Source organism: Pollachius pollachius (genome assembly GCF_949987615.1).
Source record: "Pollachius pollachius genome assembly, chromosome: 3".
In the NCBI taxonomy this organism is placed as follows: domain Eukaryota; kingdom Metazoa; phylum Chordata; class Actinopteri; order Gadiformes; family Gadidae; genus Pollachius; species Pollachius pollachius.
Window position 1 is genome coordinate 9717898 of NC_136936.1, and position 18244 is coordinate 9736141.

An 18244-nucleotide genomic window follows, 5' to 3' on the forward strand; every position below is an offset into this window, starting at 1 on the left:
AAATAACTAAGGACTAAAAACACTACAATAACAAGAACACTCGTTTGTGGACCGATTCTGGCCTGTGATATTTGTCATACGACGGATGTGATATTTGTTAATTCTTTGTCAATTTCATTGAGAATATGTTTTTGTGATTTATATATTGTCTGCACCACTCAGCAAGTGAAGGCCTTCATTGTTGTGATGTGAGTCTCCCCATGTGAAACTCTGTGCCACTCCCGGCCCAACACTACTAAGTTATTCAGGACACACCGCTGATGATAGCGGTCAACAATCTTATTTTTAGCAGGCCGTGCATTTCAGTGTCAGTGTTTGTGTTCGCCTTCGACCTCCAGGTGAGATATCGCCAGCCCCGGGGGGCTTATCAGGCTGATCCGCCAAGCTTTAAGGTTTCGTCTGGTATTTTTTTCCCGCGGTATTTCTGTGAGTCGCCTCCTGCAAACAGGCTAAAGCCACCGGGTCCGATTGATTCTCTGTCTCGTAGAAGCCGCAGGATCTCAGGTGTTCAGACATGTGCGGCCCGCCGTGGAAACGCCATCTGTCCACGGAGGAAAACCCGCTGCTGAACTCCCACGCCTGAGGAAAGAATTGAATCGCGTTCAGAAATTGCTTTATTGCCAGGTAAGTTTTCAGCTACTAGGATATTCATGCATATGAAAGAAATAAAAAATGTTAAATAAAGATATAAAATGTGCACAATATTAGAATAAAAATACTAACATATAAAGGGTGCAGGTATACAAATGGCAATGATTATAGACAACGATTTGGTGATGTAATGGTATGGTATGGTTTATGAGTCTTCTCTTGTACTGATCCTCAAATCTTCTTATCATATGCTATTCAGACAACCAAACTGGGTATCAAAATCCGTCAATATATTCATCAATGGACAACAATACCACTTGAAGACAGTTTAAAGGACAAAAGCCTGTTGAATTTGACTCTGGTCCTTACCTTTCTAAATATACACCCTGGTATACACAGTATTCTGTACACAGGAGGGGGGGTGTTGATAAAGCCAGTGGAACTACAAGCATCTTGAGTGGACGTGGATGACCTCATATCTGGCTGGTGCCGGCTTTGTTCCACCTCGCTGCTATTACTCCTCTCTGGTTTAATGGGCTTGAGGGTTGTCTCGTGACAACAAATGACAGTGGGTCATTCAACCAACAGCCGCTTCTATTCTCCATTACTCTTATTGTTCTTCTGGTGTTGTATCACCTTACCTTGTTTTGCTTTAATATTTACTGTAGCGGCATTCGTTTTGAGTTGTTGTTTCTTTATTGCTGCATATCGTTATATTTATATCAAGGTTTGTCGCGTTGAAGTCAAAGGTGTCTTTTCAAAAGGGAAAAACATACTATCTTACAGACAACAAAGACTTAACAGTAGTTTACAGACCTGTAAACAATGTCTTTAAAACATCCTGATAACATGAAAATAAGTCGCCCTTGGGGTCATCAGATCGATTCAGTGTCAAGGAAACGCTAAGCAGTGACACACTCCCGGCACCCATCTGGTGATGGCAGGGTGTCTGTCAACCCTTTCTGCTGTGAGTGGGAGAGGCGTAGTGCTGCAGAGAGAGATTGTTTACACTTTCACAGCTGTCAGCTGGGATGCTCTGCGATGCAGGCATCCAGCGCTACTCGTGTTGGTGCCAGATACACTAAGTCGTTTTAATGTATCTGGCTGTAAGTCTTCTAGACGCCTGTCCCTGTGTAAACTTTGTCCGACAAACACCTTTGATAATGTTGCTGTTTTAAAATAAACATCTGGTGTTACTGGGGTCATGTTTGTAAGGTAACATTGTGCTACAAATGGACACGTTAGTGTAACTAAAGCCAAAGGACGATTAATATTGAGGTTATTGATATTAAGTGTAGTGAAGAATAAGGTTGGGTTTAAATTGGGTTAAGTAGAAAGGATTATAGGTTATGCTTAGGGCTTATATTAGGAGAAGATAAGAGTGGACCCCTTAACTACATAACACCTTAATTAGTGAACCCCCACCCCCTGACGAATACTTGCTTTCTTGTGGCACTTCCAGGAGGATCCCCCATGGGAGTAGGTCTTCTTCTCCCACTTGAGGATCACCATCCCCCGCTGGACGAGCATCATCTCGCATACCCCCCTCATCAACCGCGACACCCTTGACAGCTGGGCCAATGAGAAGCCGTCCAGGGAGCCTGCCACCCGGACCAGGATCTCAAAGGGCAGCCTGCTCAGGGGGTCCAGGTTCCGCGCTCGCTTCCTTAAGGGACTTTTCCTCTTCCCTTCTTCCAGGAGGGAGGGCTGACACATCGGCTGGAGGGAGAGCGAGCCCAGGTCCGGGTGATACCTGATCCTGGCGGGGCAGCGGCCAGATGGCCGGAACCTTTCCTGAGTGAAAGTGCAGCCGAGGTAGGCGAGGGGGCATCGCTGTTCGAACCATCCGTTGATACAAGACTGCATGTCGGCATGAACGTTCCTGAAATGGGAGCGGTATTCATCGCGTCGGAAAAAGTGTCCACACATGAAACTGAACGTGGAGTTGGACTTGTTGTGTCTCCTGGTGACTGCTTCTGTTTGGAGATGCATTTGGACTGCGGTATTGGGCTTGTCGCAAACTACATCTACAAGCAATGCATCCGTCTTAAATGGCGCCGAGTCGAATTTGTACGTCTGTGTTCCGATATCCACATACAGGCCGTCTGCTCCAGCACTTTCAGAGATGAGGTGTCCCCGGAGTTCGCGTTCCAAAGAGCACAACAACGTTGACGTCACCTCATCGCTCCTGGGGAGGTCTTCCACCAGGACTCCTAAATCTGAGGTGTCCACTTGTTGGAAGCTCTTTGCCTTGCAGGACGAGTCCGTCAGATGGTGGCGCTTGGCCCTGTAGCTGGTCGGCACGTTGAAGGAGCGAACTGTTTGAACTTCGATGGGCTCTAGCTTTCCGTAAACAAAATCCTTCTCCCTAGGGGTACATGCGGCCATCTGACCAAACTTGATGAGCATGGCCCCGTTGTGAGCCATATACATGTTGTACTCCGCGATGTTGTACTCCTGACTTAACTTCTCAAGGACACCATTTTGCCATGGTGCAAGGCCAGTGGTGCCGTTTGCGTTCAGAGCGACCGCCTCCCTCTCACAAGCCCGGGTCGACTCAGCTCCTCCTGATTGGCTGTTTGGGGAATCCTTGACTACCTTGCTGCCATCAGAACTGCTTTGTTCTTCAAGGTTTTTGACGGTTTGCCCACAGGCCTTCATCTCCTTGCTAAACATACGTTCCCAAGCGTTGTAGTTCTGAATCCCATCTAATTTCCTATTCCTGGCGAAGGCCTCCCTTTCCTCCTGGCTGGGTTCTTCATCGTCCTCCATCCTGCAGTCATTCACTTTCATTCCAGCCAAATCCCCCTCTCCCCCTGATCCAGCCGCGAGGCTGCTTGCTGTGACTGCAATATCTTCACGTCCTGCTTCTATCACCTCCATTAACTCAGGGAAAATGTTCTTCATCTTGATGGACCTGAAGAGCAGCTCCTGGTCCCTGAGGGCCATAGCAACATCCATGGGTAGCTCTTTGTCATCATCACTGCCTTCCGGGCCCTGTGATAGCTGGCTGTAGAATGGCGCATCGCTGTCCGTGATTGGCCAGCGGTTCCATTCCTGAGAACAAGCGACAACGCTAGCTGGGCAGACCTCAAGGTGAGGGGCCAGTCTGTGGCGAGACATGGTGAGAGGGCAGCCGTAATGGGCATTGAGGCAGGGAACCTCCTGGTTTGGACAGAGGACGGTGTGCTCTTCTGCCTTGCACCCGTGCATGCGGGCCCCACACCCCCTGTTGCAACTGAGGAGGCTGCAGCAGACGAAGGGCTCCAGTGGGACCCGGCAGTGAAGGTCGAAGCATTTGTCACAGTGTGGGTGCCCGGTGACGGGTGGCCCTGAGAACATTCTGTCCTTTACCTTCACGGAGAATAACAGCGTCTCAGCCGCACAAGTGAATGATAACGTCTCCACTTAATGTACCTTCACAGTGAATATGTCTCAACAGAATAACAAGTCTATGTATGAAAATAAACATCTCTTTCTTATCATATTCTAAAAATTATAAACAATTTAAAAATAACACTTCTGCTAAAACTTCTGAAAAAATTCTTCCGATATCTTTCGAAGTATACATTAAAGCATTCAAGGTCTATGGTTATACTTACATGTCTTACATTACTTGTATTTGGCTCATGTTTAAATGAATAGGTACAAATAAAAAGGCTTACCTGTGTGATTTGAGATGAGCCGGAAGATGTAAACATCTGCAAAGAACTTAAATTAAAACGACAGTGTTACTTTGCCTTTTAACACTTTAATAACCTGTGGACTGTGACCTATATGTCACACTGAGTGGAGAAGCCAAATACAATTTTTTTTAGATAGAACTTTGATCGCCTACATTAATTACCAAAGCACTTGTGTCACGCTGAAAGAAAAAAAACATCCCAAAAATCAATGCAAACAATAACCCACAACAAACATCAACCGAAAAAAGAGAACAAGTTTTGCTTTCACAGCGTGAGATGAAATGTCTACAAATTCTCAACCTTGGCTCTTTGTGTGGCGTTTGTCCGTTAGGTCCTGTTATCGCCTCCTTCTCGACCCTCTAAGTAACCCCTGCCCTGCGTCTAGGGCTTATTAATAGGCGACAGAGAGAGAGAGAGAGAGAGAGAGAGAGCGAGAGAGAGAGAGAGTGCGTGATTGGAGAGGAAGTGGTAAAGGAGAGTAACTGGAGAGAGAAAGAGCGATAGAGAGGCGGGCCGCCGGGGCCATGAGGGTCAGGCTCTATTGTCACCAAGTCATTAGAGGACAGCTTCGAGTTACAGTCCTCCAGACTGCTGTACACACGCCAGGACTCAGTAACAATAGGACTACACCACAAGGGCTATTAATATATACCTGACTGTTTTTTTCCAGCTATTGTGGGTGTGTTTGTTTGTGTTTTGTGTGTGTGTGTGTGTGTGTGTGTGTGTGTGTGTGTGTGTGTGTGTGTGTGTGTGTGTGTGTGTGTGTGTGTGTCCATGGTATGTTGGCCTATGTCTTTAACCCCTTATCGTTTTTGATATGCAATTTTATACATTTTGCATCTTTCTGTTCACACCAGCCCGAAAAAATATATTCCACCACTTGATGTCAGCAGATGCATTTTAGTTCTTATATGATAAACGCGTTGTTAACCAACAGGGGGCAGTAAGTGACTTACTTAGGGGAGAATACCAGGTGGGGTGAATACAAAGTTTCGTTTTTGTGTGACTTTGCGGTTAGTTGTAATTACATTATTATGGATGTGTATTCTTTTTGCAGGATTGAATGTTAGTCAGTGTTGGTCGTTTGGTCAATTAGTTGGTTTGTTAGTCGGTGAGCTAGGTAGTTAATAGCTAATTAGGCAGTTAGTTGGGTAGTAAGAAGTTCAATTAGTCGGATACTTGGTTGGTTAGTTAGTAAGTAATTAAGTTAGTTGGTGTAACCAGGGCTTGTTTTCACCTGTGCAGTGTTTCTAGTGATTGGGCATTTCATTGTGATCCAGACGATTTAATTTACGTCCACTGCACTACAGCCCATGCTACACTCCAGACGATACTCTTTTATGTAAATGAGCAGAGAAATGAATGCCGGTTCTCTTAATGTGGTGTTACCGTGCAAAGCTAACAGCTAGGTTTGAAACACAATCACTTTTAAGCAGGTGTAGTTATTGAAAGAGCACTTGGAAATAACATTATCCTATAGGCCTATCCCTCCTGCAAAATGTGCTGATGTATTTCCCATGCACCGTAACGTAATGACAATGGTCTTGTTGTTTTCCAATTGCGATGATGCACTTTATCATCTATAGTGTCCCTATAAATGCATAGACTGCCCCATACATTTTGTGTGTATATATATATATTCAGCGTAAATAGCAGCAATAAAGGCATACCTGCTATAGCCTTATACATCTTGTTTTATGTCGTGTGCCAGAAGGACCGCCTTTATTTATCCAAGAAGCCAACTTGTTCTCTGAAGATAGAAGAGATAAGAAAAAATAGACATTTATGAAGAAAGTTTTGACAAAACAACCGAAGGCCTTAAATTCATGGTGTTATATCTTTCATCTCCCTGACAACCTTGATCCCGCTCCCGCTATGCCTAAGTATCGTTGAGAAAGGTTCCTAACCCATACCTTCTCCCTGTTAGTCTGGAAAAGTGTCTTTCTGAAGTTCTATTGTTGAGATGTTCTGGTAGGAATTCCGATGACATCTATATTTTTATATTTATTCTATGTGTGTGCGGGCAACGGGCTTGATGTCTCAGTCTATCATTAGTTCAAAGAGTTCAAAGTTTTCCTTCAAGATTTGTGTTTCAAAGTCTGAATGTAACAAATAACGTTGTTTTTGTGGTTTTCCAAATATGGCGGCATATATCAGACCGAGACTTGTATATCAAATCAATCCAACTGTATTTATGAATCACATTTTATACTCCAAATGCAACCCAATGTGCTGTACATTAAAATAATACCAAATAAAACCAAGTGTTTAAGACCAAAAGGGAAGCATGACATTAAGCTAAGAAAAGGCACTAAGGAAGACATAATGCGATGACAGCTCTGCAGAGCTAATGTAGATCAAATGTATTGATCGACTGTTGATCAGATGTATCGATTTACAGGAGTGATCTGTCAGATCTATGGCGCTACAGTGAATCTGATATTTGGGTGAGTCTATTGCGTAACACACATGTCTGAGCGTAACGTGTTCTTATTCCCTGAGGAGGGTGGGCCACTGGCCCACCCTCATTGGACGGTCGGGCCTGAGGAAAGACAGATTGAGAAAGTTTGCTTGAACCTTAAACTTAAAGGGAGCAACAAGCAGAAAACATAAGAAATGCAGGCAGGGAGGAAAAGTTGACAGCCTTAAAAGCCAGTCGCTTGCGGCCCAGAGCTGTCACCGTAAACGATGGATTATTTAAAATTCATGAAAGTAATAAAAGAGCTTGTTGTAAAGCTGAAAGGAAAAAAGGCGCAGTTGACGGCCATTATGAGTTATGTGGCATGTGTTCCTGTGGTAGAAAATGTTAATGTGTCTTTTTTGTGTGTGTGTGTGTGTGTGTGTGTGTGTGTGTGTGTGTGTGTGTGTGTGTGTGTGCGTGCGTGCGATCGTGCGTTCGTCTAGGTGTGTGTTATGTGTTCGTCTAGGTGTGTGTGCTAGGTGTTTCGTGTGTGTGTGTGTGTGTGGGTGGGTCCAGGTGTGTGTCTGTGTGTCTGTGTGTCTGTGTGTCTGTCTGTCTGTCTGTCTGTCTGTCTGTCTGTCTGTCTGTCTGTGTGTGTGTGTGTGTTTGTGTCTATGTGTGTGTGTACGTGCCCAGGTGTGTGAGAGCACATGTGTGTGAAAAGCACAAATGCTATTCAGCTTCAGGAACACCAAAACACACACATATACACACACACACTCACTATAAAACACATGAAAACTCACAACCTCAGACCACCATCTGCAGCTGTGGTCAGAGGTACGGACCAGAATGAAAAACATGACCTTGATAAAAAACACTTAGTTTTCCTCGGGAAGACTTCACCGGCAAAGACATTTTTCTCAAGGATTAATGCTAGCTGACACTGGCTGATATTCTGGGCCTGATCCGACTAGTCACAACATGACTTGACCTGGCTCCAATCAGCCGCTCACTGATTTGTCTAGGTCCATCCGTGTTTACCGGCAGACGCACCTGCAGCTGCTCGTGTTTGGACACAGACGCGGACGTTGGCTGACCGTCGTGGGCCCCGCAGACTTCATTAGTCGTGGGCGAGTGTTGGTGACATCGGGGGGCCTCTCGGTATCAGATAGGTCTCGGCGTGGCGGGGCACAGATTGGCGCCGAGACGGACACACCGGGGAGGAAGTGGTTCTCGTATGCGAAGCCCGTCGCCATCTCCCTGTGCTAATTACCGCCCCCGCGCCACTGGGGATGTCTGATAGCAAGCCGGCACAATAGGGTGTATGTAGATGGGTTTATTTCCCCCACCAGGGACTGTAATAATATTACCTTTCAGAGTCCCAGTGGCTTCATTGTATGCGCCGGTGTTGGGGGAAGAAAGGGAGGCTGGCAGAACGCCACCACCACACGGGAATGATGGAGATGATTTGGTCCGCGGTAGTAAGTCCTTGTGTTTTTTGTGTGTTTTTGTATCCTTGTGTGCCATTGTGTTTTTATGTGTCATTGCCATTGTCTCCTTTTGGGTATGTGTTTCTCTGAGTCTGTATATGTATTTACGTGTAAATTATTTGTGTGTGTGTGTGTGTGTGTGTGTGTGTGTGCGTGCGTGCGCGCGTGCGTGCGTGCGTGTGCGTGTTTGTGTGTGTTTGTGTGTGTGTGTGTGACAGAGAGCAGTAGATAAGGAGGAGATAAGGCTCCTCTGCGGACCCCATGACCCAGCTGGCTTGGCTCCCCCAACAAGCTTAGTAGTGCTGGAAATGCGTTCTTATGCATATGTGTGTCATTATGTATGCATATGTATGTTTCTGGGTCTTTATGGGTCTGTCTGTGCAGTTGTACATGCACTTGTACACTTTTATCATGCAACTGATATTAGCAGAATTGCAGATAGACAATGTTTATACAGTTTCAATACATTCCCATCACATGCTAAAGATAATAGCTTGAACTAAATTAGAAATCCCGTAACAACCAGATCTGATTGTTGTGTGTGTTCGATGGGTGACTCGCTATAAGCCAGACAGGTAAATAATGTGACATTTAATAATTAAATCTAGACATTTAGTGCTACTTATAAAATGTAAACAGATGTGTGCCCTATATAGACTAATGATATTGATATTTTCTATTACCATGAGGCACGGAGAGGACTCGAAAAAGAAAGGAATCTAGTTTAAACAGTGGATGGCTCCATGCCACCCCGATCTATTTACATAGCCCCTTCACAGAAATCAATCTTGATCTTTAAGGGCCCTCGCTCTCTCCCCCTCCCCGCCCTATATTTTTCATGTTCGCTCGCCGAACGTGAAAGATCGCTCGCCGGACAGATTATGAGCATAACCGAATGTATGACTCTGACCTATGACATCACAGGCACAACTTCTCTCCCCCTTGCTCAAACACCGAGCTCTGCAGAGTCAGGATGTTCAATGGCGCCGCCTTGGGGATCCAACATGGACGCCTAGCACGGCTCTCCAATTACCGGGGCCGGCGCCGATGTTTACCCCTGAAGAGGCCCCAAGTTCACGCGGCATTACCCCGTGCTGATTTCCAGTCTGCTCTCCCGGAGCCGATTCTCCCAGCTACCCGGGCGTTTGCTTTTCGCTCTGTACTTCCTCGGGACTCCTCGCCACGCACTGCCGGGGAGCAGTAAGGAGGTCGTGTGTGGAGGAGGTAGGGGGGGGGGGAAGGGGGGTTTGGATGGGCGTGGTTTTTGCTCCCCGTCTCCAGGGGGAACCGCCACTCTCACGCTCCATTACCTTTCTGCGTCCCCAAACGGAGGGAGAATAATGTATTCCGGGGGCCCCGCCGCCACGCGTCTAAACAGAAGCGCTTCGTCCTCTGCGTCGAGTCCCGCCGCGCCGCCGCCGATGACCTCACGGCTCACGGAGCACGTGGCGGTTAAATGAACAGGAAGGGAAGAGCAGTTTATAAACACAGCACGCTATCATAGGGTGACATCCCCCCCTCCCCGAACGCTGTACTCTTTAAACATGAAATATGAACATGGCTGAGTCGCTACTAAAGAAGCTGAGGAAAATTGTGTTTACCTTTGCATGTCAAAATTGACAGGGGGGTTGTTTGTTCGTTGTGCAAATCTGCATGCAGGGGAGTGTAGGGAAAGGGAAGGGTGTGTCTACCAGTCTACCGGTTCCTTAACGACGTCTTCAAATCTGAAAAAGGGATTCGCTGCAAGCCTTTTTTTATATTTATGCATCTAGGTTAAAACAACACCAGTACTTTATATTTATTGCGGAGGACGGTGGAAAAAATGCAGAGCGATACATACGCATTTGTCGTTTGCGGTGCTGAAGAAGGTGCGCTTGTGTCAGGACGGGATGCAAGGTGGGCGGGCGGGGCCGTGTGGAGAGGCTGATGCCACTGCGTGTCATTGAGCATGTAGATGTCACTGAGCACCAGGAGACCCGGGGGAAATCAGGGAGCTGTCTCCTTGGGACGGTCAGCCATGTCCTCCTAAATGGGACGAATCACGGAGCAACTGATCAGGTCACTGCTGCACTATTGATTACCAATACGAGATGTCTGATTCCCCCTTCTGGAGGCGCAAACTGTCACAGCACGCACATATACATTAACACGGATTGATATACACATACGCACACGCACAAACACACAGATATGCACGCTAACACACACACACACACACACACAAAAACATGGATACAAACAGATATGGGTGCACACGGAGACACACACACGCACACATACACATAGAAACAGATGCACACAGACTCATGGAGGTCAAGTGAGCACGATTTGGTTAATATGCTGACATAACTGCATGTATCGAATGTAATCTTTTATCATTTATGTTATGCATACGTGCCTTAAACCCCAGATTGCCCAGATGATCAAATACTTTTTCCTCAGTCATCTGTGGTTATTGAGACCCAATCCTCAATCCTTATCTGATCTTTCTCTTGGAGCTCCACAGGGAGATATATGGTGGCCTGTAATTGACAGTTGGCAGTAATCTCAAATTTCACTTGTATGGCATAATAGTGGAGCTGGATGGTGTAGAAGTGGATATCAGGCTTGATTACCTACGAAGAGCTACTGAATTTGATCCTCAATCTCTGTAGCCTACCTGTAGGGAACCTTTAGCAAATTGCCCCAATCCCTACCTGCTCCCTACTGGTCTGTATCTGAACTCAGTCCCTTGCGCTAATCACATTTGCATTTAGGGCATTTAGCAGACGCTTTTATCCAAAGCGACTTACAACGGTTCATACCGTATTCACACACCGACGATGGAGGCAGCCATGCAAGGATATGTGCTCTTCGGGAGCATTGTCGTTAGGTGTCTTGCTCAGGGACACATCGACATCCAGCAAGAAGGGATCGAACAAGCTTTCTGGTTACAATTTAACCTGCTCTCCCTCCTGGGCTAAGCCAACCCACTCACATCTCCAAAGCTAATTTCCTCATGCAATTCAAACACGTTCACCCAAGACGGGTTTAAAGCGAGTAGCAGCGACACATGAGGCATGTACTGCAGGGGCCTCATGGTCTTGGCAGTGTTTTATCCTCCAGCGCGCTTTACTGGCAGGCATTATGTCTGAAGGCCCGGTGGGGTGTTTATTGAAGTCCTGACCCCATCCTCTGCTCATTAAATTGATTCATGGGTACAATAAGTAGGGCACAGGCAGCAGGTGTGCGCGTGGGGGGGGTGTGCGCGAGCGCGCACCCTGCACAGACATCCATCACCTTGATCAGGTGTCTTCTTCTTCCAACTTCATTTCCTACTCTCGCAAGACCCCTGCGGTGAATGCTGGCATGAGGCCTCCAGTACAGACACACACACAGTCACACACACACACACACACACACACACACACACACACACACAAACTTTCTCATGAACATTCACAGATGTGACACACACAAACACACACACTTTTCTCGTGAACACTCAGAGATTCAACACCCAAAAGTGCACTCACACCCACACACACTTAGGCAAGTTACAGATAACCTGCAAATGCACACTTGAACATGCATTCATACACACACACAGGTGCACAAGCGCACGCACCACACATGCTCATGCACATGCAAAAGCAAGAACGCTCCCACGCACAGACAACATACAGTTAACATGCAACACACACACACACACACTCTGTATCTAGCTTCATGATGATGAATTGAACAGAAGTCCAGGCCAAGTGCCAATTGGGGTTAAATTAAATTCCGTAATGCGATCATTCATGTTCAAGTAGCCCTGGCAGCCTGCATGCAAACAGAACCCAGGTGTCGAGGAAATGTGGTCTGGTGCCTAACCCTTGCTTACCGAACAGGAGCTCAGAGGAAGGAACCATCTCCGGCATTCATTCAAAGACTGAGTGTAGGCTGAGCGGTACAGCTGTAAGGCGTGGGATTATTTAGGAGCAGGCTATGTCAGGATGGAGAACGCGTACAGATGAGTCACAGTGCACGTCTATTAACAACCCCGGGGGAGAGAGTGCAAGACGAAACACTCGACAGAAAGTTAATTGAAAAGATGGGAAAGTGACCTTGACGGTAGTTTTACGAGTCGTAAGAGAAAGGGAACAAGAGGTCAGGTGGTAGACTCTCTAATGCCGACAGATTTCAAGAACTTGAAGAGTGCTGTAAGGAATTAAAAAGAGTTGAACTCAAGGTTAACGCAAAACACGCACACACGCGTGCACAACACACTCACACCCTCATACACATATTTTTCCATGATAATATGATATGAATGGGAGAGGACATCATTTTACAACTATCGCAACACATTCCAGGATAACGAAAAGTAACATCTGTTCATGTGAAGTGTAATGTCTCATGTCAGTCCCTCTATGTTGCTATCTATTTGTCTGTCTATCTATTTATCTATCGATCTCTTTGTCTTGTTGTCTGTATGACCTATCCATGCCTGACTGTATATGCTATATATTGAAGATAAGATAAGAAAAGATGCCTTCGAGGCTCTTGTATGATCTTGCAAAGAGAATGCCTATAGAAATAGTATTGATCAATTTCCTATTCAGCAGACACACCAGCGGTGCCATTTATGTCATATAAAAGCAGGAAGGGGTCAGGTATCCTGCTAAAAGATGCCTCCAGCTAGACATTCTGGTGACTGACTCAAGGCCCAGTTCAACAGCTGATGTATTTTATCTGAAGAAATACCACAAACGTTGTTTTTATGAACCAAATGTAGAGATGGGGCCAGGTGCATTACCCTCGAACCACAGGTTAGCAATCAGGACCTAGATGGTTGCAAGGTCGACTGTGGTATTGTCAAAGGTGATCAAGTTGGACTCTAGTAATGTTTAAAGTAATTAAGTTTGACTCTTGTTACGGCCACATTGGCCTTTCAGTATCATTGCGTGTGTACTACTTGTTTTGTCTGCCTGTGCTCTCATAGGCCTGGTCCCGCATGTTCCAGGACGGGGGTGCGCCCGCGTACGGGGCGTGTCCCCCGAACCAGACAAAGTGGGCCTGGCCTCCGAGAGACGGCGACGGAGGATTTTGATTTGTGTTTTGCGCTGATTGTCAAGACCAGTTTTGATTAAGGCTTTTCACGCAATTAAAACCAAAAATGTCGATTGTCGTCTGGCATGTCTCCTGGCCCGTTTCTTTGTTACGTCTGAGCCGCGTAACACTCTGGTAAGGATAAAGTGATCAAGTTTGACTGCTAATGTGAAAACTGATCAAATTTGAATGTGGTAATGTTTAAAGTGATCAGGTCACTGTTCAGTGAGTTTGATTGGCCCGCCCACAGGGCCATTCAGAAGAGCAATTATTAACCAATGGGTGTGGTGTGAGTTTGGCCCCTCAATCACATCACTGATTAGAGGTTTTGTGGAAGATCTGGCTTCCCCCACCCCTCCATGTCACTGTCAAACTATACCAATAAAATGATGTGATCAGCTTGGTTTAGGAAAATTGCCTTTAATTAGTTTGACAAATGTTTTGCTTTACTTTAATTAATATTTCCACTTCAGACCTGCATTTTTTTTTATTCAAACATTTTATTAAGTCATTGAGAACCTTGCTCTCCTACCCACACCTTGGATATTGATTGTCTTTGTTGTAGGTGGGCGATGTTTTGGCAAACTTCAAAGACATTTAAAGATTTTTCAACAGAAAATGTAATGATTTCCACGCCATAAGGACAAGCTGTGTGAGAGATGGTTTAAAGGACACAAAATCAATTCATCAGCTTATAAGGAGGATTTCTTAAAAAAGAGAGCTTAAACTGCTATAGAATAATTCTCATCGCCTCAAAGTGGCCTTTTATTCCACTGTTGGCCTTAAACTGAGGATGTTCGGTGGTTTGTTAGACATTTCCTACAATGTATGTTTCAGTAACAGGCAGGTAGCCAATGAGGGTCCAACTGTGAACATCTCACCACCTAAAACAGTGGTGGAATGTTTTGTAATATATTTGACCACAGAGTTGTAGAACTACTACCTTCATACATATATAAAGTGTCTTTTATCAGCTTTAAAGAGGAATGTAAGGGCAATTTGAGGATTCAAATTGATGTTCACAGCCATTGTGAAGCTCTCACTGCCCTCTCAACTCATCCATTTTCCGCAATTTTGATTCCTTCTAAACTTTCCGCATTGTTGGGAGCCCAGATGAATGTTCACAGAGAAAGTTCTGGAATCCACAGTGTGATGTAAGGGGAGAAGTCATCTAAAGCCTATTTCGGTTTATGTGCTGCAATCGCTCGACGCGTTGTGGAAAAAGAGCTGGTGTATCTTCTATGTTATTTCCACCAAAGTACAAGGGGATTTACGATATATTTCCATTACAAGGCATAATCGTTGGATCATAACTACATAATACACATAAAGAGTTGTAGTAATTGTGTTTCTTCATACCGTGTCTTACCGTGTTTAACAATGTCTTGTTCAAGGCCAAAGGGTAAGAATAAAGACTCACATCCATAAATATGTGTGTACAATACAGATACAACGGAGGAGGAAAACGCAACTAATGGCACGTTGCTACAGACAACATGAGTTGGAAATGTATTTACAAACTCCAAACATGAAATACAAAAAGCGAACAAAGTCCACAACCTTCAATCTTAAGCCTTGTCATAAATTAAACATTGAAATGCAACAGAGACGACACACACACAAACACACACTCACTCACACACACGCAAAACTATAGATTTGGTGTTGAAAGAGTGTGTGTGTGGTCGTGTATGACTGAAAAAATAGGTGTGTGTGTGTGTGTGTGTGTGTGTTTGTGTGTGTGTGTGTGTTTGTGTTTGTATGTGTGTGTGTGTGTGTGTGTGTGTGTCTGTGGTCGTATATGCCAGAGAAAAAAAGTGTTTGTGCGTGTGTGTTTGTGTGTAAAAAGGTTGTCCACTTTTTCTGGCGCCTCGTTCCTCATGCCAGGAAGTGAGGCATAAACGTCTACATGGCCATTACAGTTATTGATAGCTATGATGGCGGCCATTATACACGCTGTTCGTGGCATATGCTCTAACCCGCACGCTCCCAAGTCTTGGACCCATTCAGAGGTCTCTGCCAAGGACAAACTTCCAAGACCTCAATCTTGTTCACACTGAGCCAATCAAATGGCTCAGTGTGAACAATTAAATATGCTGCCTTTAAAGTTGGTGTCAGAATTGGCCTTCATTGCGCCAGCTAGGATCATATAAAAAAGATGGAATATCATTGTTGAGACGTCATCAGTTGGCTTATCAATATCTGTAGGAGAGAATGATAAAGCTATTTGGTACAAATGGGTTGAGAATACATAAATGCTCTGTAAAAGACTGATGGGAACATACACAAGCGCAATGAATGAGCTCTCGGAGACCTCAGCAGCTGCTGGAGTAATCTTTTGAGGGGTTCACTTTAGCAGTGCTGCTGGAGAAAGCTCCCACAAAGCTGTCATACTTATATTACACAATATTACAATATAATACTAACGTTACTGTAATTACAACGCCCTACCGCTACTACTGCTTTTACTGTTATATTATATAATTATATAACCAACTTCAATGCTTGGCAAGGACTTTACCGGAATGCAATGAAGATAAATATGGAAAAAAGATTGGTCTTCTGCGGAAAACATTTTTCTATCGTATCCAGCCTTCATAAATTAAGCAATGTAACCCTAATTTCAAGATGAACAAACAAAGAGCGAATTGAAACGGTGGTGATATGTGTTAAAACTGTAATGAATCTTGAACCAGGACTCTCCATATTGCCGATTTAAAAACAGAATGCTGCCACATTCTTGACAGACACTCTATGTTTGCCTCCATGAGAAGATGGCCATGTGCATGATGGAGCTTGATGATGATTTGCGACACCACAAATACATCAAGCCTATCATGATCCAGTATGCAAATGCATGCAAATGCATGCAAATTATCCAAACGTGTGCTGTTGGGGCAGGTTGTCTGAGGTTTGCATAGTTACAGTACAGCCTGGCGTTTTCAGCCAGAGTAAAGATGTACAGGTAAGACATGTATTTTAAACAGTTTGTCGAGGAAAAACCGTGTTTGGAGAGGAGCTTAAACGATACAGCTGCTACAGCACCCTGAGTATTCAATTTATTTTTCTATTTGTTTGAACAAATTGAGTTCCTGTGACTGACGCTCTTGAGGTAAGGGAGGAATGAATACACGGTCCACCTGTGTTACCCGTCCCAGATGCTCAACGGCTTCTCTACACAGTAAACAGTATTTTTACCAGCATTTGTTATTTTAAACAAGCATGCATTTATAATACAAGTAACACATCCAAATGGCTTTGAAAGGGTTTCTGAAATAGGCCATCGACCTGCTTGGAACGTCCACTTGTGTTTGAAACCTGATCACAGAAAGACGGCTTATTTTTTTGGTAGCCACCTGGATGTATTTTCTCTTCCATGAAACGTATCTGTAAATAGCAGCTTTGAATTATTTCTTCCAGCAAAACAGCTAAGAAAACATTCAACACAATCTGTGTGTATGCTGGATTGAATAGATAAGCAGAGAACTGGCTCAATGACATTGGCTTTAAAACATGTCTACAGCAAAAAGTTGTATATCACAGCCAGACAAAAGTAACACATACATACAACAACATACACACACACACACAAACACACACACACAAACACACACACACAAACACGATATGGGATCTGATATGTGCACCTTCTGATAACAGCACATTCCCTCTCTGTATATTGTCTTCAAGTCGATTTTGTTTTGTCGATTGGTTCTAACGGTCGGTGGCGATGATACGGTTTTGGTGCACTTTGTCAGAGGCATAAACAGGGAGAGCTTTGTTTTTAACAGATCCTTGTTCTGTTGGTCCAGTTGCAGTGACACCAATTTATATTAGCCGTAGTTTTTGCCTTTCCTCTGGATTCGTCCCTTTTTACTTTTCTTGGTGGTTTTCAACAACCCTGCCGCAATTAGCTCAGCCCTGTTCAGGGGCTTGTTTGAGGAGGCAAAGGAATACTCTGCAAGACTATATGGAGGGTTCTGTGGAACCCTGTGGTGCACTGTGGAAATAACAGACCCTCCCTTCATGGATCCCAAGACTTCTCTCGCTTGAGACCCCCCCTCCCCCACCAACAGGCAGCGGGGCGACGCCCAGCCAGGGGGAGGGGCGAGGAGGAAAGAGGGCATCAGCAGCCTGTCTGAGGGAGGGAGGGAAAAGGGAGGGAAGGAGAGAGGGTCGGAGATTGGCTGGGTATCGCGACAGGTTGTCCTCAGGATCCATGGGAGTTGAATTGGTATTTTAGCTGGTGGGGCCTGGGGTAAGGGGGACCAGGTGGAGTCATTATGAAGTCCATTCTTCTGCCGACACTCCTTCAGACAGACATTCAGCCCCCTTTTCCCAGCGGCATGCCTGGGAACAAAGGCTAGGGGAGGACGATGACAAAGCCATGCGTGAAAACCCTGTGCCACTCTGTTTTGGTGGGGAGGACGTTTTTTTTAATGACGTCTCTCTGCACAGCCTCGGTGGCCTGATGGACCTGTCCATCGACGGGCCAAGTTTTAAGATGGGGCACCCTTTTGCCACCGAGTGTTTCCATGGTGATGGTGCAGCATGAAGGAAGACTGAGCAGCAAACTCAGCAAACTGCTCGGTCTTGGTTTAAGACCAACGGGTGACCACCGTCTGGACTAAAGTAAGGAATGTTTCCTCGGGTAACAGCTAGGCAACATTGCTTACTTTATTGATTATTTAGCGTTAATAAATCAATAAATGACCCAACCATATCATTCAGCCATTAAATCAATCAACCAATTAACCAATCAATTCATCATCGTTACGTCCTCATCCTCAAGAACAATGGCTGACATCAAGATATACATACGCATTTGGGTTAACATCAATGCTTTTTAGACTCTAGGTGGATATCTTAATTTCAGGATTCATCCGATCAGAATGGAGTCAACCTTACCAAATTATATTTACATTTAAATTCTATCACCACTTATTTGTAAAGCAAAACGTATCCGTACGGCACGTGGAATTACATTTACTTTTAAAACT

The 18244-nt window shown here is 45.0% G+C and overlaps 1 protein-coding gene across 1 annotated transcript; it reads right to left on the reverse strand.

Annotated features, from left to right (window-relative positions):
• Positions 1-387: 387 nt before the first annotated feature.
• LOC307073531 (F-box only protein 40) lies at positions 388-4292 on the reverse strand (the record flags this gene model as incomplete). Its single annotated transcript, XM_079733407.1, has 3 exons — positions 388-579; positions 2035-3945; positions 4257-4292. The coding sequence occupies 3 exons, from the start codon at positions 4290-4292 to the stop codon at positions 388-390; spliced, it is 2139 nt and encodes a 712-aa protein (XP_079589533.1).
• Positions 4293-18244: the final 13952 nt, after the last annotated feature.